This window comes from Thalassophryne amazonica, chromosome 17 (genome assembly GCF_902500255.1).
Source record: "Thalassophryne amazonica chromosome 17, fThaAma1.1, whole genome shotgun sequence".
Classification (NCBI taxonomy): Eukaryota; Metazoa; Chordata; class Actinopteri; order Batrachoidiformes; family Batrachoididae; genus Thalassophryne; species Thalassophryne amazonica.
Genome location: NC_047119.1, coordinates 33,621,414 through 33,640,324, shown reverse-complemented (window position 1 = coordinate 33,640,324; position 18,911 = coordinate 33,621,414). Strand labels below are relative to the sequence as shown.

The window sequence follows — 18,911 nt, the reverse complement described above, 5'->3', positions numbered from 1 at the left end:
TATTTGTCAAATTTAGCAGGTAGGGGAAGCTGGGGCACAGTGGATCAGAATGTTGTTTTGTGGCAGCATAAACACATTATGCATAGGTTTAGGTCATTCTATTGTGGATTTAATATACCAAGTTGTTTATAAGGCTGTGTTATTTATGTCTCCCCAAGTGTAATTTACAGGTGTTTAAAATCGATTTTAAAATTTTTGATTCACTGTGCCCCAGACACTAATTCACGGGGCACAGTGAATCGGTGTCCGGGGCACAGTGAATCAACTTAGACTATAATGGATAAAACACATGATTATAAAGATTTCTTCAAAATGATTGTATACGAGGTCTGTCAATAAAGTATAGGTCCTTTTTATTTTTTTCAAAAAGTATATGGATTTCATTCATATGTTTTTACGTCAGACATGCTTGAACCCTCGTGCGCATGCGTGAGTTTTTCCACGCCTGTCGGTGACGTCATTCGCCTGTGAGCACTCCTTGTGGGAGGAGTCGTCCAGCCCCTCGTCGGAATTCCTTTGTCTGAGAAGTTGCTGAGAGACTGGTGCTTTGTTTGATCAAAATTTTTTCTAAACCTGTGAGGCACATCGAAGTAGACACGGTTCGAAAAATTAAGCTGGTTTTCGGTGAAAATTTTAACGGCTAATGAGAGATTTTGAGGTGATACTGTCGCTTTAAGGACTTCCCACGGTGCGAGACATCGCGCAGCGCTCTCAGGTGCCGTCGTCAGCCTGTTTCAAGCTGAAAACCTCCACATTTCAGGCTCTACTGATCCAGGACGTCGTGAGAGAACAGAGAAGTTTCAGAAGAAGTCGGTTTCAGCATTTTATCCGGATATTCCATTGTTAAAGGAGACTTTTTTAATGAAAGACGTGCGGACGGATTGCAGCGTCGGCTCGCAGCTGCTGCGACGCTCCGCCACAGGAAAAACACCTCTGTTGGAAGCCTTAAGCACAAGTTGGAACATGTCCAGCTGTTAAACAATTTCTCATATACTCACTCCACTGAAAGCCATCAAAAGCCGCCTGGATTTTACAAATGGTTATCAACAAGGAGGTGTTTTTCCTGTGCCGCACACCATGCCGGCTGCGTCCCGACGCGCGGACCCGTCCGCACGGACCCGTCCGCACGGACCCGTCCGCACGGACCCGTCCGCACGGACCCGTCCGCACGTCTTTCATTAAAAAAGTCTCCTTTAACAATGGAATATCCGGATAAAATGCTGAAACCGACTTCTTCTGAAACTTCTCTGTTCTCTCACGACGTCCTGGATCAATAGAGCCTGAAATGTGAAGGTTTTCAGCTTGAAACAAGCTGACGACGGCGCCTGGGAGCGCTGCGCGATGTCTCGCACCGTGGGAAGTCCTTAAAGCGACAGTATCACCTCAAAATCTCTCATCAGCCGTTAAAATTTTCACCGAAAACCAGCTTAATTTTTCGAACCGTGTCCACCTCGATGTGCCTTACAGGTTTAGAAAAAATTTTGATCAAACAAAGCACCAGTCTCTCAGCAACTTCTCAGACAAAGGAATTCCGACGAGGGGCTGGACGACTCCTCCCACAAGGAGTGCTCACAGGCGAATGACGTCACCGACAGGCGTGGAAAAATTCACGCATGCGCACGAGGGTTCAAGCATGTCTGACGTAAAAACATATGAATGAAATCCATATAGTTTTTGAAAAAAATAAAAAGGACCTATACTTTATTGACAGCCCTCGTATATGCTGATGCATATACAAACTATAATCCAGCAAACCAGCTGTGTAATGTGTGAGTGTCTTATATAGTGATATAAGTCCTTTAGAAACTATTATAAATACAATTGTCATAATTTCTGTTCAAACATGAAAACAGTTGTTTATATACACAAATTATAGAAATAGTTTGTAGAAAAATAAATGTATAAGCTTCAACAAGTAATATTTGTCATCCACTTGATACTGGGGCTTAGTAAATCACTTTCTAGACTGATTCACTGCCCTGTGTGCATGTGACACACGAGTCATGTTATCAAATAGCTGATAGTCTGGAGAAGACATAACACATGCTCATCAGTTGGACGGGGTAGTCTTCTAACTAATAACAATTTTTGTGACACCTTTCCTCTGTTGTGAGAAATAAATACAAAGACACTGACATCCACAAAATTTACTTTTGACAGGAAAAAACTGACTTCACTTGCCACTTAGCTTTACCCTTAATGTATCCAAAAAACAATGCACTAATTTATAAGGGGGTGTCTTTATGCATAAAAATATGGCATAACTTCTGCAAATATGTAGTTCTGCAGATATACGAGGTCGGTTAGAAAAGTATCTGACCTTTTTATTTTTTGCAAAAACCATATGGATTTGAATCATGTGTGATTGCATCAGCCAAGCTTGAACCTTCGTGCGCATGCGTGATTTTTTTTTTCACACCTGTTGGTTGCGTCATTCACCTGTGAGCAGGCTTTGAGTGAGCACTGGTCCTCCCCCCTCGTCGGATTTTCATTGTGAGGAAAATGTCTGAATGATTTGGAGCTTTGCTGCATCAAATTTTTCCAGAAACTGTGAGAGACAGCCAGGTGGACACCATTTGGAAAATTCAGATTGCATTCAGGGACGATTTTATGGGCATCACAGAGATTAAGGAGTGTTACAGCCGGTTTAAAGACAGCGCACAATGGCGGAGGGCGCGCCGCGCTCCGAGCGGCGATCGACAGGCTGAAACGACCAGATCATTTCCAAAGTGAAGGCTGTGTTGATCCGGGACGTCGTCTGACTACCAGAGAAATGGCAAGAGAGGTGGACATAGCACTTTTTCTGCACATTACACTGTTACAGGAGATTTTGTAATGAAAGACGTGCGGCAGAATTCGCGCGTCAGGACAGAGCCGCGTAATGGAGCAGAACAAAAAGCACCTCCATGTTGGTAGTCTCACGGGACATACCCAGCTCTTCCACCATTCGGAAGATTCAGACGGCTTTGGGTGGCTTTTCAGTCGAGTGAGTATCCGAGAAATTGTTGAAGATCTGGGCATGTCACATGTTCTGTGAGACCAACACGAAGGTGCTTTCGTTCTGCGCCATTAGCGGCTCCGTGGCGAATTCCTCCGCTCCTGTTTTCATGACAAAATCTCCTTTAACAGTGGAATGTGCCGGGAAAGTGCTGATGTCCACCTTTTCTGCCATTTCTCTGGTAGTCAGACGACGTCCCGGATCAACACAGCATTCAGTTTGGAAATGATCTGGTCGTTTCAGCCTGTCGATCGCCGCTCAGAGCGCGGCGCGCCCTCCGCCATTGTGCGCCGTCTTTAAACCGGCTGTAACACTCCTTAATCTCTGTGATGCCCATAAAATCGTCCCTGAAAGCCATCTGAATTTTCCGAATGGTGTCCACCTGGCTGTCTCGCACAGTTTCTGGAAAAATTTGATGCAGCGCTGCTCCAGCCATTCAGACATTTTCCTCACAATGAAAATCCGACGAGGGGGGAGGACCACTCCTCACTCAAAGCCTGCTCACAGGCGAATGACACAACCGACAGACGTGAAAAAACTCACGCATACGCACGAAGGTTCAAGCTTGGCTGATGCAATCACACGTGATTCAAATCCATATGGTTTTTGCAAAAAAATAAAAAGGTCGGATACTTTTCTAACAGACCTCGTAGCTAATGATTCACTGTGCCCCGTGATTCACCGTGCCCCGGTTTCCCCTACACTATTTAGGAAACTGAAAATCTACACCTCATCTGTCACAGATCACAGGCTTCAAAATATCCAGAAAACCACAGACTGTTAGAAAAGTGTGGGGGAGTACAAAACAATCAAAAATTAAGCTCAAAATTCAAGGATAAGTTGGGCAAAAATACTTGCATTACAGGTCTGCAGTACTGCTTAAATACCAGTAGAGGGCAGTGGTGAGTGGTGTGTCCTGACCTGTTTTAAAACGTCTGGCCTAGTTTAGAGGTTCTTACTTTAAAGATAACTTTTGTCTCACCTTTATTTCATCTTCTGTTACAAGAGGTGTCAAGTTTTCTATCTTTTCCTTTTTTTTTCCTTTAATGAATGGATGTTTGAGGTTTTGGTTTTCAAACAGACGGACAGGAGACACATCTTATAAGAACCTGAGGCAAACACCACTATTAAGTCACATCACTTGCAGATGTTTTCTCATGAGAGAAATATAAATTCTGAACATTAATTCACATGCTGGTGACCATGAGACTTCTCAGAAAGCAGCAAAATATTTTATACTGTGTATATATGTAAAGCATGCACACACGTTTAACTTGTAGAGACATTCGCTTTTCTCAGTAATGGCATTCAAGCTTCTGGATCCTCAGCCTTTGAGATCTGGAGATATCTGCGTAGAGCTTATGGAGTCATGAATACGCTGAACAGAAGTGTTTGATGATGCTGTTATCTTTTAAGGAGCGTGAAGCTCCAGATCTTTGTGAAATTAAATCTAATAGTAGGCTAATCTGAAGTTTGTGCATCAGTGTTGGAGGGTTAATTGACAAGATGACTGAGGTCCTCATTGATTGATGATACTAGCTTCTGATTAGAAGGCAATTCTTTCCATCATGCTCAGTGCAGTCATGTTATTTCTAAGTCTTATTTTACAAATACAAGAGATCATTGCCTTTAAGGTATATGCCAGTGCATTTTAATATTTGAAAAAGACTAATTTATATGGAGGATCTAAAGATTTAATAGCCAGACCAGACATTAGTTTACTCAGTTGTATTTTGGATATCCAGGAGTCAAAAACCGATGGGGAAGTAGGGGTCTGGGAGTTAAATGATATAGATAAGTGTCTTCAGTTGTCTTCTGTATAATTTCCTTTTTTTTTTTTTTTGTCTTGATCACTTTTATAAAACGGAGCACATGACTAAATACACTCAGCAATCACGCACAGATAACACACATACAGGACATGTGGGCCAAGCTAATCCACTTCTGTTATCATTGGGTGATGAGTCCCAGGAAGGTTTAAAACACTGGGAAAACTGATTTTTAACACATGCGCCCACCCACAATTCTGCATTTGTGTTGCACGTTCATTTTAAATACTGTAATACAATTTCAGACCTACTGACTGCTATGTGTTTTGTATAACCAGTAGCCCCACGGTCCAGCAGAGATGATAAATCCTGTGTCGTTGAGAAGAATGTGGAATTTTTTTTTTTCTTTTTCTCTTCATGGCTGCCACCTCAAATGCACATGTGACTACCAAACTAGTTTGGCTTTCCATTTTTTGTCCTGTGTGTAATAAGGGTTAAGAGTACAACTTTTAATTTGTGTGATGCATATTCTCTCACAACTCTTCAGATTAGTCAGAAGAAGCTGAAGAAGTTTGAGAAGGAGTATCACACCATGAGGGAGCAGCAGGAGCAGCAGGAGGCCCCCATTGAGAGATATGAGGTGAACATAAGCTCACATGTGCATTGGAGTTTAATATATTTGTCATTTAGATCAACAGTGATGTAGTTGTTGCGTGCAGCTCTTCGTCATACATACAGTAGTGTTCAGAATAATAGTAGTGCTATGTGACTAAAAAGATTAATCCAGGTTCTGAGTATATTTCTTATTGTTACATGGGAAACAAGGTACCAATAGGTTCTCACAAATCCAGCAAGACCAAGCATTCATGATATGCACACTCTTAAGGCTATGAAATTGGGCTATTAGTAAAAAAAAAAGTAGAAAAGGGGGTGTTCACAATAATAGTAGCATCTGCTATTGACGCTACAAACTCAAAACTATTACTGGTATGTTCAAACTGCTTTTTTAGCAATCCTGTGAGTCACTAAACTAGTATTTTAGTTGTATAACCACAGTTTTTCATGATTTCTTCACATCAAATCAAATCAATTTTATTTATATAGTGCCAAATCACAACAAACAGTTGCCCCAAGGCGCTTTATATTGTAAGGCAAAGCCATACAATAATTACGGAAAACCCCCAACGGTCAAAACGTCCCCCTGTGAGCAAGCACTTGGTGACAGTGAGAAGGAAAAACTCCCTTTTAACAGGAAGAAACCTCCAGCAGAACCAGGCTCAGGGAGGGGCAGTCTTCTGTTGGGACTGGTTGGGGCTGAGGGAGAGAACCAGGAAAAAGACATGCTGTGGAGGGGAGCAGAGATCAATCACTAATGATTAAATGCAGAGTGGTGCATACAGAGCAAAAAGAGAACGAAACACTCAGTGCATCATGGGAACCCCCCAGCAGTCTAAGTCTATAGCAGCATAACTAAGGGATGGTTCAGGGTCACCCGATCCAGCCCTAACTATAAGCTTTAGCAAAAAGGAAAGTTTTAAGCCTAATCTTAAAAGTAGAGAGGGTGTCTGTCTCCCTGATCTGAATTGGGAGCTGGTTCCACAGGAGAGGAGCCTGAAAGCTGAAGGCTCTGCCTCCCATTCTACTCTTACAAACCCTAGGAACTACAAGTAAGCCTGCAGTCTGAGAGCGAAGTGCTCTATTGGGGTGATATGGTACTATGAGGTCCCTAAGATAAGATGGGACCTGATTATTCAGAACCTTATAAGTAAGAAGAAGAATTTTAAATTCTATTCTAGAATTAACAGGAAGCCAATGAAGAGAGGCCAATATGGGTGAGATATGCTCTCTCCTTCTAGTCCCTGTTAGCACTCTAGCTGCAGCATTTTGAATTAACTGAAGGCTTGTCAGGGAACTTTTAGGACAACCTGATAATAATGAATTACAATAGTCCAGCCTAGAGGAAATAAATGCATGAATTAGTTTTTCAGCATCACTCTGAGACAAGACCTTTCTAATTTTAGAGATATTGCGCAAATGCAAAAAAGCAGTCCTACATATTTGTTTAATATGCGCATTGAATGACATATCCTGATCAAAAATGACTCCAAGATTTCTCACAGTATTACTAGAGGTCAGGGTAATGCCATCCAGAGTAAGGATCTGGTTAGACACCATGTTTCTAAGATTTGTGGGGCCAAGTACAATAACTTCAGTTTTATCTGAGTTTAAAAGCAGGAAATTAGAGGTCATCCATGTCTTTATGTCTGTAAGACAATCCTGCAGTTTAGCTAATTGGTGTGTGTCCTCTGGCTTCATGGATAGATAAAGCTGGGTATCATCTGCGTAACAATGAAAATTTAAGCAATGCTGTCTAATAATACTGCCTAAGGGAAGCATGTATAAAGTGAATAAAATTGGTCCTAGCACAGAACCTTGTGGAACTTCATAATTAACCTTAGTCTGTGAAGAAGATTCCCCATTTACATGAACAAATTGTAATCTATTAGATAAATATGGCTCAAACCACCGCAGCGCAGTGCCTTTAATACCTATGGCATGCTCTAATCTCTGTAATAAAATTTTATGGTCAACAGTATCAAAAGCAGCACTGAGGTCTAACAGAACAAGCACAGAGATGAGTCCACTGTCTGAGGCCATAAGAAGATCATTTGTAACCTTCACTAATGCTGTTTCTGTACTATGGTGAATTCTAAAACCTGACTGAAACTCTTCAAATAGACCATTCCTCTGCAGATGATCAGTTAGCTGTTTTACAACTACCCTTTCAAGAATTTTTGAGAGAAAAGGAAGGTTGGAGATTGGCCTATAATTAGCTAAGATAGCTGGGTCAAGTGATGGCTTTTTAAGTAATGGTTTAATTAGTGCCACCTTAAAAGCCTGTGGTACATAGCCAACTAATAAAGACAGATTGATCATATTTAAGATCGAAGCATTAATTAATGGTAGGGCTTCCTTAAGCAGCCTGGTAGGAATGGGGTCTAATAGACATGTTGATGGTTTGGAAGAAGTAACTAATGAAAATAACTCAGACAGAACAATCGGAGAGAAAGAGTCTAACCAAATACCGGCATCACTGAAAGCAGCCAAAGAGAGCAAGGGAAAAGCAAGGGAAAAATTAATGCCTCACATGTGTGAGGCATTAATTTTGTTGGTTTGAAACCAAGATTTTGCTCATTTACTAGTGTGCTTGGGGTCATTGTCTTGTTGAAACACCCATTTCAAGGGCATGTCCTCTTCAGCATAAGGCAACATGACCTCTTCAAGTATTTTGACATATCCAAACTGATCCATGATACCTGGTATGTGATATATAGGCCCAGCACCATAGTAGGAGAAACATGCCCATATCATGATGCTTGCACCACCATGCTTCACTGTCTTCACTGTGAACTGTGGCTTGAATTCAGAGTTTGGGGGTCGCCTCACAAACTGTCTGCGGCCCTTGGACCCAAAAACAACAATTTTACTATCATCAGTCCACAAAATATTCCTCCATTTCTTTTAGGCCAGTTGATGTGTTCTTTGGCAAATTGTAACCTCTTCTGCACATGTCTTTTATTTAACAGAGGGACTTTGCGGGGGATTCTTGCAAATAAATTAGCTTCACACAGGTGCTTCTAACTGTCACAGCACTTACAAGTAACTCCAGACTGTCTTTAATCATCCTGGAGCTGATCAGTGGGTGAGCCTTTGCCATTCTGGTTATTCTTCTATCCATTTTGATGGTTGTTTTCCATTTTCTTCCATGCGTCTCTGTTTTTTTTTTTTTTTTTTGTCCATTTTAAAGCATTGGAGATCATTGTAGATGAACAGCCTATAATTTTTTGCACCTGCGTATACGTTTTCCCCTCTCCAATCAATTTTTTAACAAACTACGCTGTTCTTCTGAACAATGTCTTGAACGTCCCATTTTCCTCAGGCTTTCAAAGAGAAAAGCATGTTCAACAGGTGCTGGCTTCATCCTTAAATAGGGGACACCTGATTCGCACCTGTTTGTTCCACAAAATTGATGAATCTACTGAATCTACTGTTACCTTGTTTCCCATGTAACAATAAGAAATACACTCAAAACCTGGATTAATCTTTTTAGTCACATAGTACTACTATTATTCTGAACCCTACTGTATGTTGTAATGGAATGTTTGCATAACTTGGGTGGAAACATGAATTTCTTATAATCAAACTGAAGTGAATCATTCAAACCAGATACTTTAGGAGTTAATTAAAAAAAAAATCATGTCCTCTGTGTTTGGGAATGGGAATCAGTTGCTTAAAAAAACTGGGCCACACTTGGATCTGTTTGACTTAATAGGAAAAGTGACCCACAATTCATTTCTAGCTATGAGGGCCAATTCTATGGTGAAAAAAGTCTCGATGTTGATCATCCACAAAATATAATCGCTTTTCCCTCTTTGCATCTACAAATGTGACTAAATAGCAAAACCTCTTTGAGAATCTTGACCACAGACAAACTAGGTGATTACATAAACCCTTTCAGAAGTTTATTGTAGAGGGCTTATTGTCTTTTTAAAAGGTTTAATGTTGGGATTAAGACTATTTTCTAGTATTTTTAATTTTTAAAAGTTTCTTTTAAATGCAACTTCTTTTTCTTGTAGTATTTAGTTAAACATTACAGTTGACTCTTATACTGTGTAAAGATGTTCTTAGCTGAAGAGATTATTACACATTCAGTCAGACCTCTTTATGATTAACAAACGCTGCCTCGACTATTTTACTTTCCTTCCTCTTTGGTGTAACTTCACTTTTCTTCATTTGTACTGTATGTTCTCCCTTTCGGTTTCCCAATCTTTCCCCTGTGTTATTCTTCTGCTTTCATTGTGTTTGTCTCCTGCTGTTATTATTCTTTTTTCCTCTTCTTTTTGCATTTTTCTCCCTGTGCTCCCCCCATCTTTTGTCCAGCGAGAGAACCGGCGTTTGCAAGAAGCGAACATGCGTTTGGAGCAGGAAAACGATGACCTGGCACATGAACTTGTCAGCAGTAAGATTGCTCTCCGCAAAGACCTCGACAACGTAAGTCAAGGACATTGAATATGTTTGAAGAAGTGTGTGCGTGCGCCGTTTCATTTATGGGGACACCTGCCAGCAACACACACGAGCTACAGATCTAGTCATATGAAATACAGTGTATCCAGAAAGTATTCACAGCACTGCACTTATTCCACTTTTTTTTTTTTTGTATGTTACAACCTTATTTCAAAATGGGATGGAATTCAGTTTTTTCCTCAAAATTGTACACACAATACCCCATAATAGCAACATGAAAAAGGTTTTTTGAGGTTTTTGTAAATTTATTAAAAATTAAAAAAAAATAAGAAATCACTTGTACATAAGCCTTTGCCATGAAGCTCAAAATTGAGCTCAGGTGTATCCTTTTTCCAGTGATCATCCTTGAGATGTTTCTACAGCTTAACTGGAGTCCACCTGGGGTAAATTGAGTTGATTGGACATGATTTGGAAAGGCATGCAGCTGTCTACATACAAGGTCCCACAGTTGACAGTGCATGTCAGGGCACAAACCAAGCATGAAGTCAAAGGAATTGTCTGTAGACATCAGAGACAGGATTGTCACACAAATTTGGGGAAGGGTACAGAAACATTTCTGCTGCTTTGAAGGGCCGACTGAGCACAGTGCTCTATCATCCATAAATGGAAGAAGTTCAGCTCCACCAGGGCTCTTCCTAGAGCTGGCCACGTGTCTAAACTGAGTGATCAGGGGAGATAGGGTTCTTGGTCACCTCCCTGAATAAGGGAGGTGACCAGAAGGACAACCCTCTCTGGAGCAATCCACCAATCAGGCCTGTATGGTAGTGTTCAGACGGAAGCCACTCCTTAGTAAAAAGCACGACAGCCCACCTGGAGTTTGCCGAAAGGCACCTGAAGGACTCACAGACCATGAGAAACAAAATTCTCTGGTCTGATGAGACAAAGATTGAAATCTTTAGTGTGAATGCCAGGCGTCATGTTTGGAGGAAACCAGGCACCATCCCTACAGTGAAGCATGGTGGTGGCAGCATCATGCAGTGGGGATGTTTTTCAGCAGCAGGAACTGGGACTGAAAAAGAACATTGAGGGAAAGATGATTGCAGCAATGTACAGACACATCCTGGATGAAAACCTGCTCCAGAGTGCTCTTGACCTCAGACTGGAGCGACGGTTCATTTTCAGCTGGACAGTGACCCAAAGCACACAGCCAAGATGTCAAAGGAGTGGCTTCAGGACAACTCTGTGAATGTCCTTGAGTGGCCCAGTCCAGAGTCTAGACCTGAATCTGATTAAACATCTCTGGAGAGATCTGAAAATGGCTGTGCATCAGCGCTCCCCATCCAACCTGATGGAGCTTGAGATGTGCTGCAAAGAGAAATGGGAAAAACTGTCCAAAGATAGGTGCACCAAGCTTGTGGCATCATATTCACACATTATTCACTTTGTGTGTTTTTAGGAATCCGCTAGCTTAGCGCAGCTACTAGCTCTTAGCCGATTTAGCATGGCGGCTTCTCCTGTCTTTCCTGCACTTTTCTGCTCTGGGTGTGAAATGTTTAGTTATTCCTCGGCCTCCTTTAGCAGTAATGGTACTTGTAATAAGTGTAGCTTATTCGTAGCTCTGGAGGCCAGGCTGGACGAATTGGAGACTCGGCTCCGCACCGTGGAAAATTCTACAGCTAGCCAGGCCCCTGTAGTCGGTGCAGACCAAGGTAGCTTAGCCGCTGTTAGTTCCTTTCCAGCAGATCCCGAGCAGCCGGGAAAGCAGGCCGACTGGGTGACTGTGAGGAGGAAGCGTAGTTCTAAACAGAAGCCCCGTGTACACCGCCAACCCGTTCACATTTCTAACCGTTTTTCCCCACTCGGCGACACACCCACCGAGGATCAAACTCTGGTTATTGGCGACTCTGTTTTGAGAAATGTGAAGTTAGCGACACCAGCAACCATAGTCAATTGTCTTCCGGGGGCCAGAGCAGGCGACATTGAAGGAAATTTGAAACTGCTGGCTAAGGCTAAGCGTAAATTTGGTAAGATTGTAATTCACGTCGGCAGTAATGACACCCAGTTACGCCAATCGGAGGTCACTAAAATTAACATTGAATCGGTGTGTAACTTTGCAAAAACAATGTTGGACTCTGTAGTGTTCTCTGGGCCCCTCCCCAATCGGACCAGGAGTGACATGTTTAGCCGCATGTTCTCCCTGAATTGCTGGCTGTCTGAGTGGTGTCCAAAAAATGAGGTGGGCTTCATAGATAATTGGCAAAGCTTCTGGGGAAAACCTGGTCTTGTTAGGAGAGACGGCATCCATCCCACTTTGGATGGAGCAGCTCTCATTTCTAGAAATCTGCCCAATTTTCTTAAATCCTCCAAACCATGACTATCCAGGGTTGGGACCAGGAAGCAGAGTTGTAGTCTAACACACCTCTCTGCAGCTTCTCTCCCCCTGCCATCCCCTCATTACCCCATCCCCGTAGAGACGGTGCCTGCTCCCAGACCACCAATAACCAGTAAAAATCTATTTAAGCATAAAAATTCAAAAAGAAAAAATAATATAGCACCTTCAACTGCACCACAGACTAAAACAGTTAAATGTGGTCTATTAAACATTAGGTCTCTCTCTTCTAAGTCCCTGTTAGTAAATGATATAATAATTGATCAACATGTTGATTTATTCTGCCTTACAGAAACCTGGTTACAGCAGGATGAATATGTTAGTTTAAATGAGTCAACACCCCCCGAGTCACACTAACTGCCAGAATGCTCGTAGCACGGAGGCGGAGGATTAGCAGCAATCTTCCATTCCAGCTTATTAATTAATCAAATACCCAGACAGAGCTTTAATTCATTTGAAAGCTTGACTCTTAGTCTTGTCCATCCAAATTGGAAGTCCCAAAAACCAGTTTTATTTGTTATTATCTATCGTCCACCTGGTCGTTACTGTGAGTTTCTCTGTGAATTTTCAGACCTTTTGTCTGACTTAGTGCTTAGCTCAGATAAGATAATTATAGTGGGCGATTTTAACATCCACACAGATGCTGACAATGACAGCCTCAACACTGCATTTAATCTATTATTAGACTCAATTGGCTTTGCTCAAAATGTAAATGAGTCCACCCACCACTTTAATCATATCTTAGATCTTGTTCTGACTTATGGTATGGAAATTGAAGACTTAACAGTATTCCCTGAAAACTCCCTTCTGTCTGATCATTTCTTAATAACATTTACATTTACTCTGATGGACTACCCAGCAGTGGGGAATAAGTTTCATTACACTAGAAGTCTTTCAGAAAGCGCTGTAACTAGGTTTAAGGATATCATTCCTTCTTTATGTTCTCTAATGCCATATACCAACACAGTGCAGAGTAGCTACCTAAACTCTGTAAGTGAGATAGAGTATCTCGTCAGTAGTTTTACATCCTCATTGAAGACAACTTTGGATGCTGTAGCTCCTCTGAAAAAGAGAGCTTTAAATCAGAAATGCCTGACTCCGTGGTATAACTCACAAACTCGCAGCTTAAAGCAGATAACCCGTAAGTTGGAGAGGAAATGGCGTCTCACTAATTTAGAAGATCTTCACTTAGCCTGGAAAAAGAGTCTGTTGCTCTATAAAAAAGCCCTCCGTAAAGCTAGGACATCTTACTACTCATCACTAATTGAAGAAAATAAGAACAACTGTTGTGTGGGCCGCTGAAGAGGAGGTACTGCTGGCCCACCACCACCAGAGGGCGCCCTGCCTGGAGTGCGGGCTCCAGGCACCAGAGGGCGCTGCCACCTTATGGGAGCAGCCTGGGTGACAGCTGTCACCCATCACTGGACACAGCTGTTCCACTCAGCACGGAGGTATATCAGTAGGACGGCGTCTCCACCTCAGTGCCGAGATATCGCCTTAAGATAAAGGTAACGTTCTCTGCTGTACTTCGTACATTATTATATTGTCTTCCTTGTTGAGCATTGCAGGACAGCTGTTTACAAGAAGCCGTAGCTTCAGATAAGTACTCACCTTCCTGCAGCATTGTGACGTGAGGTGGAGGCGACTTCTCCCCTCCTCTGTGTTACTGGGTGCAGCCGCACCCACACCTGTGTGTCTACTGTTTTCTTGCCAGCAGTACCGGATCCGACGAGCGGAGGCAGTGGCCACCTGGGAATTCGGGACTTGGCGGTTCCAGTACTTCCAGGGTTCGGTGGCAGAGGAAACCCGGGTGGTTCCGGTTCGACTTGGACGGACGTCTCCTACCTTCGAGCCTGCCCACACGACACCAGTGGAATTCGGCTTACCTCCACATTGTCAATTGTTGTATTAGTTGTGCACGTTTCACAACAGTAAAACCTTGTTAGTCACCTTCTCCATTGTCCGTTCATTTGCGCCCCCTGTTGTGGGTCCGTGTTCCTACACTTTCACAACAGGATATCTCGGCCAGCGTCATGGATCCCGAGGGGCGTCAACCGGCTGTTGAACGGCCAATGGAAGAACAGGGCGCGTCGGCGTCTTCGGGAGGGGTAATCGGTGAGTTGCAGCGGATCCTCACCGCTTTCACCACTCGGATCGATTTAATGACCGAGCAGCACGTTCTCCTAAACCGCAGGGTGGAGGCTCTCGCCGCACAAGTGGAAGCGCGCCCTCCGGGCGCCGCTGCGGCTCTCCCTCCCGAGGACCCTGCGCGTGATAGTGACGTTCCACTGGTCGTTCAACGGTCCCTTCCTCCGTCCCCAGAAGCTTACATAAGCCCTCCAGAACCGTACGGAGGCTGTGTGGAGACGTGCGCGGATTTTCTGATGCAGTGTTCGCTCGTCTTCGCACAGCGTCCCGTGATGTACGCGACTGACACTAGCAAAGTAGCTTATGTAATAAACCTGCTTCGCAGGGAGGCACGCGCTTGGGCTACAGCGCTCTGGGAGCAGAACTCACGGCTCCTTCATACATACGATGGGTTTGTGCGGGAGCTCAGAACAGTGTTCGACCACCCCAATAGAGGAGAGACCGCTTCAACCGCGCTACTGTCAATGATACAGGGGCGTCGGAGCGCAGCTGCCTATGCAGTCGCCTTCCGCATCGCGGCGGCGAGATCCGGCTGGAATAGCACTGCCCTCCGCGCCGCCTTTGTAAACGGACTGTCACTGGTCCTAAAAGAGCATCTGGTGGCGAAGGACGAACCGCGGGACTTAGATGGGCTCATCGATCTGGTCATACGACTCGACAACCGGTTAGAAGAACGCCGTCGGGAACGAGGCGAAGGGCGTGGCCAGGCACGCGTCGTCCCTCTCCCTTCCGGTTCCGACCGAGCTCCGCCCTCCCCACGCTCCTCTGTTCCTGCGCTCTGTGCGCCTACGGCCCCCCCTGCTGACGAAGCTATGGACACGAGCAGGGCAACATTTAGGGCACCTGGAGCACAAAGGAGGCGGGCCTATGGAGCTTGTTTTGTTTGTGGCTCGAGTGAGCATCTTGCAAACGACTGCCCCGAGCGGTTAAACTCCAACGCCCGCCCCTAGAGACTGGGCCAGGGGTGGGCCAAAACATTCACGTGGGACACACCCACATTGCCACACGACTCCCAGTCACAATCCTGTATGAGGATTCAACCCTGAAGGCCCCAGCACTGGTGGACACGGGCTCTGAAGGGAATCTGCTAGACAGCAGATGGGCCAGGGAGATAGGGCTCCCTCTGGTGGCTCTTACCTCGCCTGTACAGGTTCGGGCACTAGATGGCTCCCTACTCCCACCGATCACACATAAGACACCTCCAGTAACTCTGGTGGTGTCAGTAACCACCGGGAGGTGATCGAGTTCTTTGTGAACTCAGGCCACCTCCCGTGTGGTTCTGGGTTTTCCCTGGATGCTAAAGCACAATCCCCGGATCGATTGGCCGTCCGGGGTAGTGGTACAGTGGAGCGAGACCTGCCATCGGGAGTGTCTAGGTTCCTCGGTTCCTCCCGGCTCCCACGCTAAGGAGGAGGTCCGAGTCCCGCCCAATCTGAAGGCGGTGCCGGCGGAGTACCATGACCTCGCTGACGTGTTCAGCAAGGATCTGGCTCTCACGCTTCCTCCCCACCGCCCGTATGATTGTGCCATTGATTTGGTTCCAGGCAGTGAGTTCCCGTCCAGTAGGCTGTACAACCTCTCACGGCCGGAACGCGAATCAATGGAGACCTACATCCGGGACTCATTAGCTGCCGGGTTGATCCGGAATTCCACCTCCCCGATGGGTGCTGGTTTCTTTTTTGTGGGCAAAAAAGATGGCGGGCTTCGTCCATGCATTGATTACAGGGGGTTGAACGAAATCACGGTTCGCAACCGATACCCGTTGCCCTTGTTGGATTCAGTGTTCACCCCCTTGCATGGAGCCAAAGTCTTCACCAAGCTTGATCTTAGGAATGCGTATCATTTGGTTCGGATCCGGAAGGGAGACGAATGGAAGACGGCATTTAACACCCCATTAGGTCATTTCGAGTACCTGGTCATGCCGTTCGGTCTCACTAATGCTCCCGCGACTTTCCAAGCATCGGTAAACGATGTCTTGCGGGACTTCCTGCACCGGTTCGTCTTCGTGTATCTAGACGATATACTCATCTTTTCCCCGGATCCTGAGACTCATGTCCGGCATGTCCGTCAGGTCCTACAGCGGTTGTTGGAGAACCGCCTGTTTGTGAAGGGCGAGAAGTGTGAGTTCCATCGCACTTCTTTGTCCTTCTTGGGGTTTATCATCTCCTCTAACTCCGTCGCCCCTGATCCGGCCAAGGTTGCGGCGGTGAGAGATTGGCCCCAACCCACAAGCCGTAGGAAGCTGCAACAGTTCCTCGGCTTTGCTAATTTCTACAGGAGGTTCATTAAGGGCTACAGTCAGGTAGTTAGCCCCCTGACAGCCCTGACCTCACCAAAAATCCCCTTCACCTGGTCGGATCGGTGCGAAGCCGCGTTCAAGGAGTTGAAACGGCGCTTTTCGTCTGCACCAGTTCTGGTGCAGCCCGATCCTAGCCGCCAGTTAGTGGTTGAAGTGGATGCCTCGGACTCAGGGATAGGAGCGGTGCTCTCCCAGAGCGGGAAGACCGATAAGGTCCTTCACCCGTGTGCCTATTTTTCCCGCAGGTTGACCCCCGCTGAACGAAACTATGACGTCGGCAATCGGGAACTCCTTGCTGTGAAAGAGGCCCTCGAAGAGTGGAGACATCTGTTGGAGGGAACAGCCGTGCCATTCACGGTTTTCACTGACCATCGGAACCTGGAGTACATCAGGACCGCCAAGCGGCTGAACCCCAGGCAAGCCCGCTGGTCACTGTTCTTTGGCCGTTTTGACTTCCGGATTACCTACCGTCCCGGGACCAAGAATCAAAGATCGGATGCATTGTCCCGGGTACACGAAGACGAAGTCAAAACGGAACCGTCGGATCCCCCGGATCCCATCATCCCGGAGTCCGCTATCGTGGCCGCCCTCACCTGGGACGTGGAGAAGACCGTCCGGGAGGCCCTGACCCATGACCCGGACCCCGGAACCGGACCAAAGAACAGACTCTACGTCCCACCGGAAGCCAGAGCTGCAGTACTGGACTTCTGTCACGGTTCTAAGCTCTCCTGTCACCCTGGGGTGCAAAGGACCGTGGCAGTCGTCCGGCAGCGCTTCTGGTGGGCGTCCTTGGAGGCCGACGTCCGGGACTACGTCCAGGCCTGTACCACCTGCACCAGGGGCAAGGCCAACCACCAAAAGACCTCAGGGTTGCTACAGCCGCTGCCCGTCCCACATCGCCCCTGGTCCCACATCGGCCTGGACTTTGTCACGGGCCTCCCGCCGTCCCAGGGAAACACCGTCGTCTTCACGGTAGTGGACCGTTTCTCCAAGGCGGCCCACTTCGTGGCCCTCCCGAAGCTACCAACGGCCCAGGAGACCGCGGACCTCTTGGTCCACCACGTCGTCCGTTTGCATGGGATACCATCAGACATCGTCTCCGATCGCGGCCCCCAGTTCACCTCGCACGTCTGGAGGAGCTTCTGCCGGGAACTGGGGGCCACGGTCAGCCTCTCGTCCGGGTACCACCCCCAGACCAACGGGCAGGCAGAGCGGGCCAATCAGGAACTGGAGCAGACACTACGCTGTGTGACAGCCGCGCACCCGACGGCCTGGAGTACCCACCTGGCCTGGATCGAGTACGCCCACAACAGTCAAGTGTCGTCAGCCACCGGCCTCTCCCCTTTTGAGGTGTGCTTGGGGTATCAGCCCCCCCTGTTTCCGGTGGTTGAGGGAGAGGTCGGTGTGCCCTCGGTCCAGGCCCACCTACGGAAGTGCCGTCGGGTGTGGCGTGCCGCCCGCTCTGCTTTATTGAAGGCCCGGACGAGGGCGAAGAAACATGCAGACCGGCGGCGGGCCCCGGCCCCCACGTATCGTCCTGGGCAGGAGGTATGGTTGTCCACCAAGGACATTCCTCTGCAGGTGGACTCCCCAAAACTCCAGGAACGATACATCGGACCTTTCAAGATCCTCAAAGTCATCAACCCCGCCGCAGTGAGGCTCCAGCTTCCGGTCTCGCTGCGGATCCATCCAGTATTTCATGTTTCCCGGATGAAACCCCATCACACCTCACCCCTCTGCACCCCGGGTCCGGCACCACCTCCTGCCCGGATCATCGACGGGGAACCGGCTTGGACTGTGCGCCGGCTCCTCGACGTCCGTCGGATGGGCCGGGGTTTTCAGTACCTGGTGGACTGGGAGGGGTATGGTCCCGAGGAGCGCTCCTGGGTGAAGAAGGGCTTCATCCTGGACCCGGCCCTCCTGGCCGACTTCTATCGTCGCCATCCGGACAAGCCCGGTCGTGCGCCAGGAGGCGCCCGTTGGGGGGGGGGTCCTGTTGTGTGGGCCACTGAAGAGGAGGTACTGCTGGCCCACCACCACCAGAGGGCGCCCTGCCTGGAGTGCGGGCTCCAGGCACCAGAGGGCGCTGCCACCTTATGGGAGCAGCCTGGGTGACAGCTGTCACCCATCACTGGACACAGCTGTTCCACTCAGCACGGAGGTATATCAGTAGGACGGCGTCTCCACCTCAGTGCCGAGATATCGCCTTAAGATAAAGGTAACGTTCTCTGCTGTACTTCGTACATTATTATATTGTCTTCCTTGTTGAGCATTGCAGGACAG

At 46.7% G+C, this 18,911-nt stretch overlaps 1 protein-coding gene and 1 long non-coding RNA gene across 2 annotated transcripts in view; one reads left to right on the top strand and one right to left on the bottom strand.

Moving 5' to 3' along the window:
* LOC117529379 overlaps positions 1-18,911 on the bottom strand; it is an 883,736-nt gene that overhangs the window by 469,581 nt on the left and 395,244 nt on the right. The window lies entirely within an intron of this gene.
* LOC117529366 (rab GTPase-activating protein 1) overlaps positions 1-18,911 on the top strand; it is a 176,219-nt gene that overhangs the window by 116,896 nt on the left and 40,412 nt on the right. Inside the window, 2 exon segments of the mRNA XM_034192126.1 lie at positions 5,315-5,407; positions 9,709-9,819. Of these exon segments, the coding sequence (XP_034048017.1) occupies positions 5,315-5,407; positions 9,709-9,819 (204 nt within the window).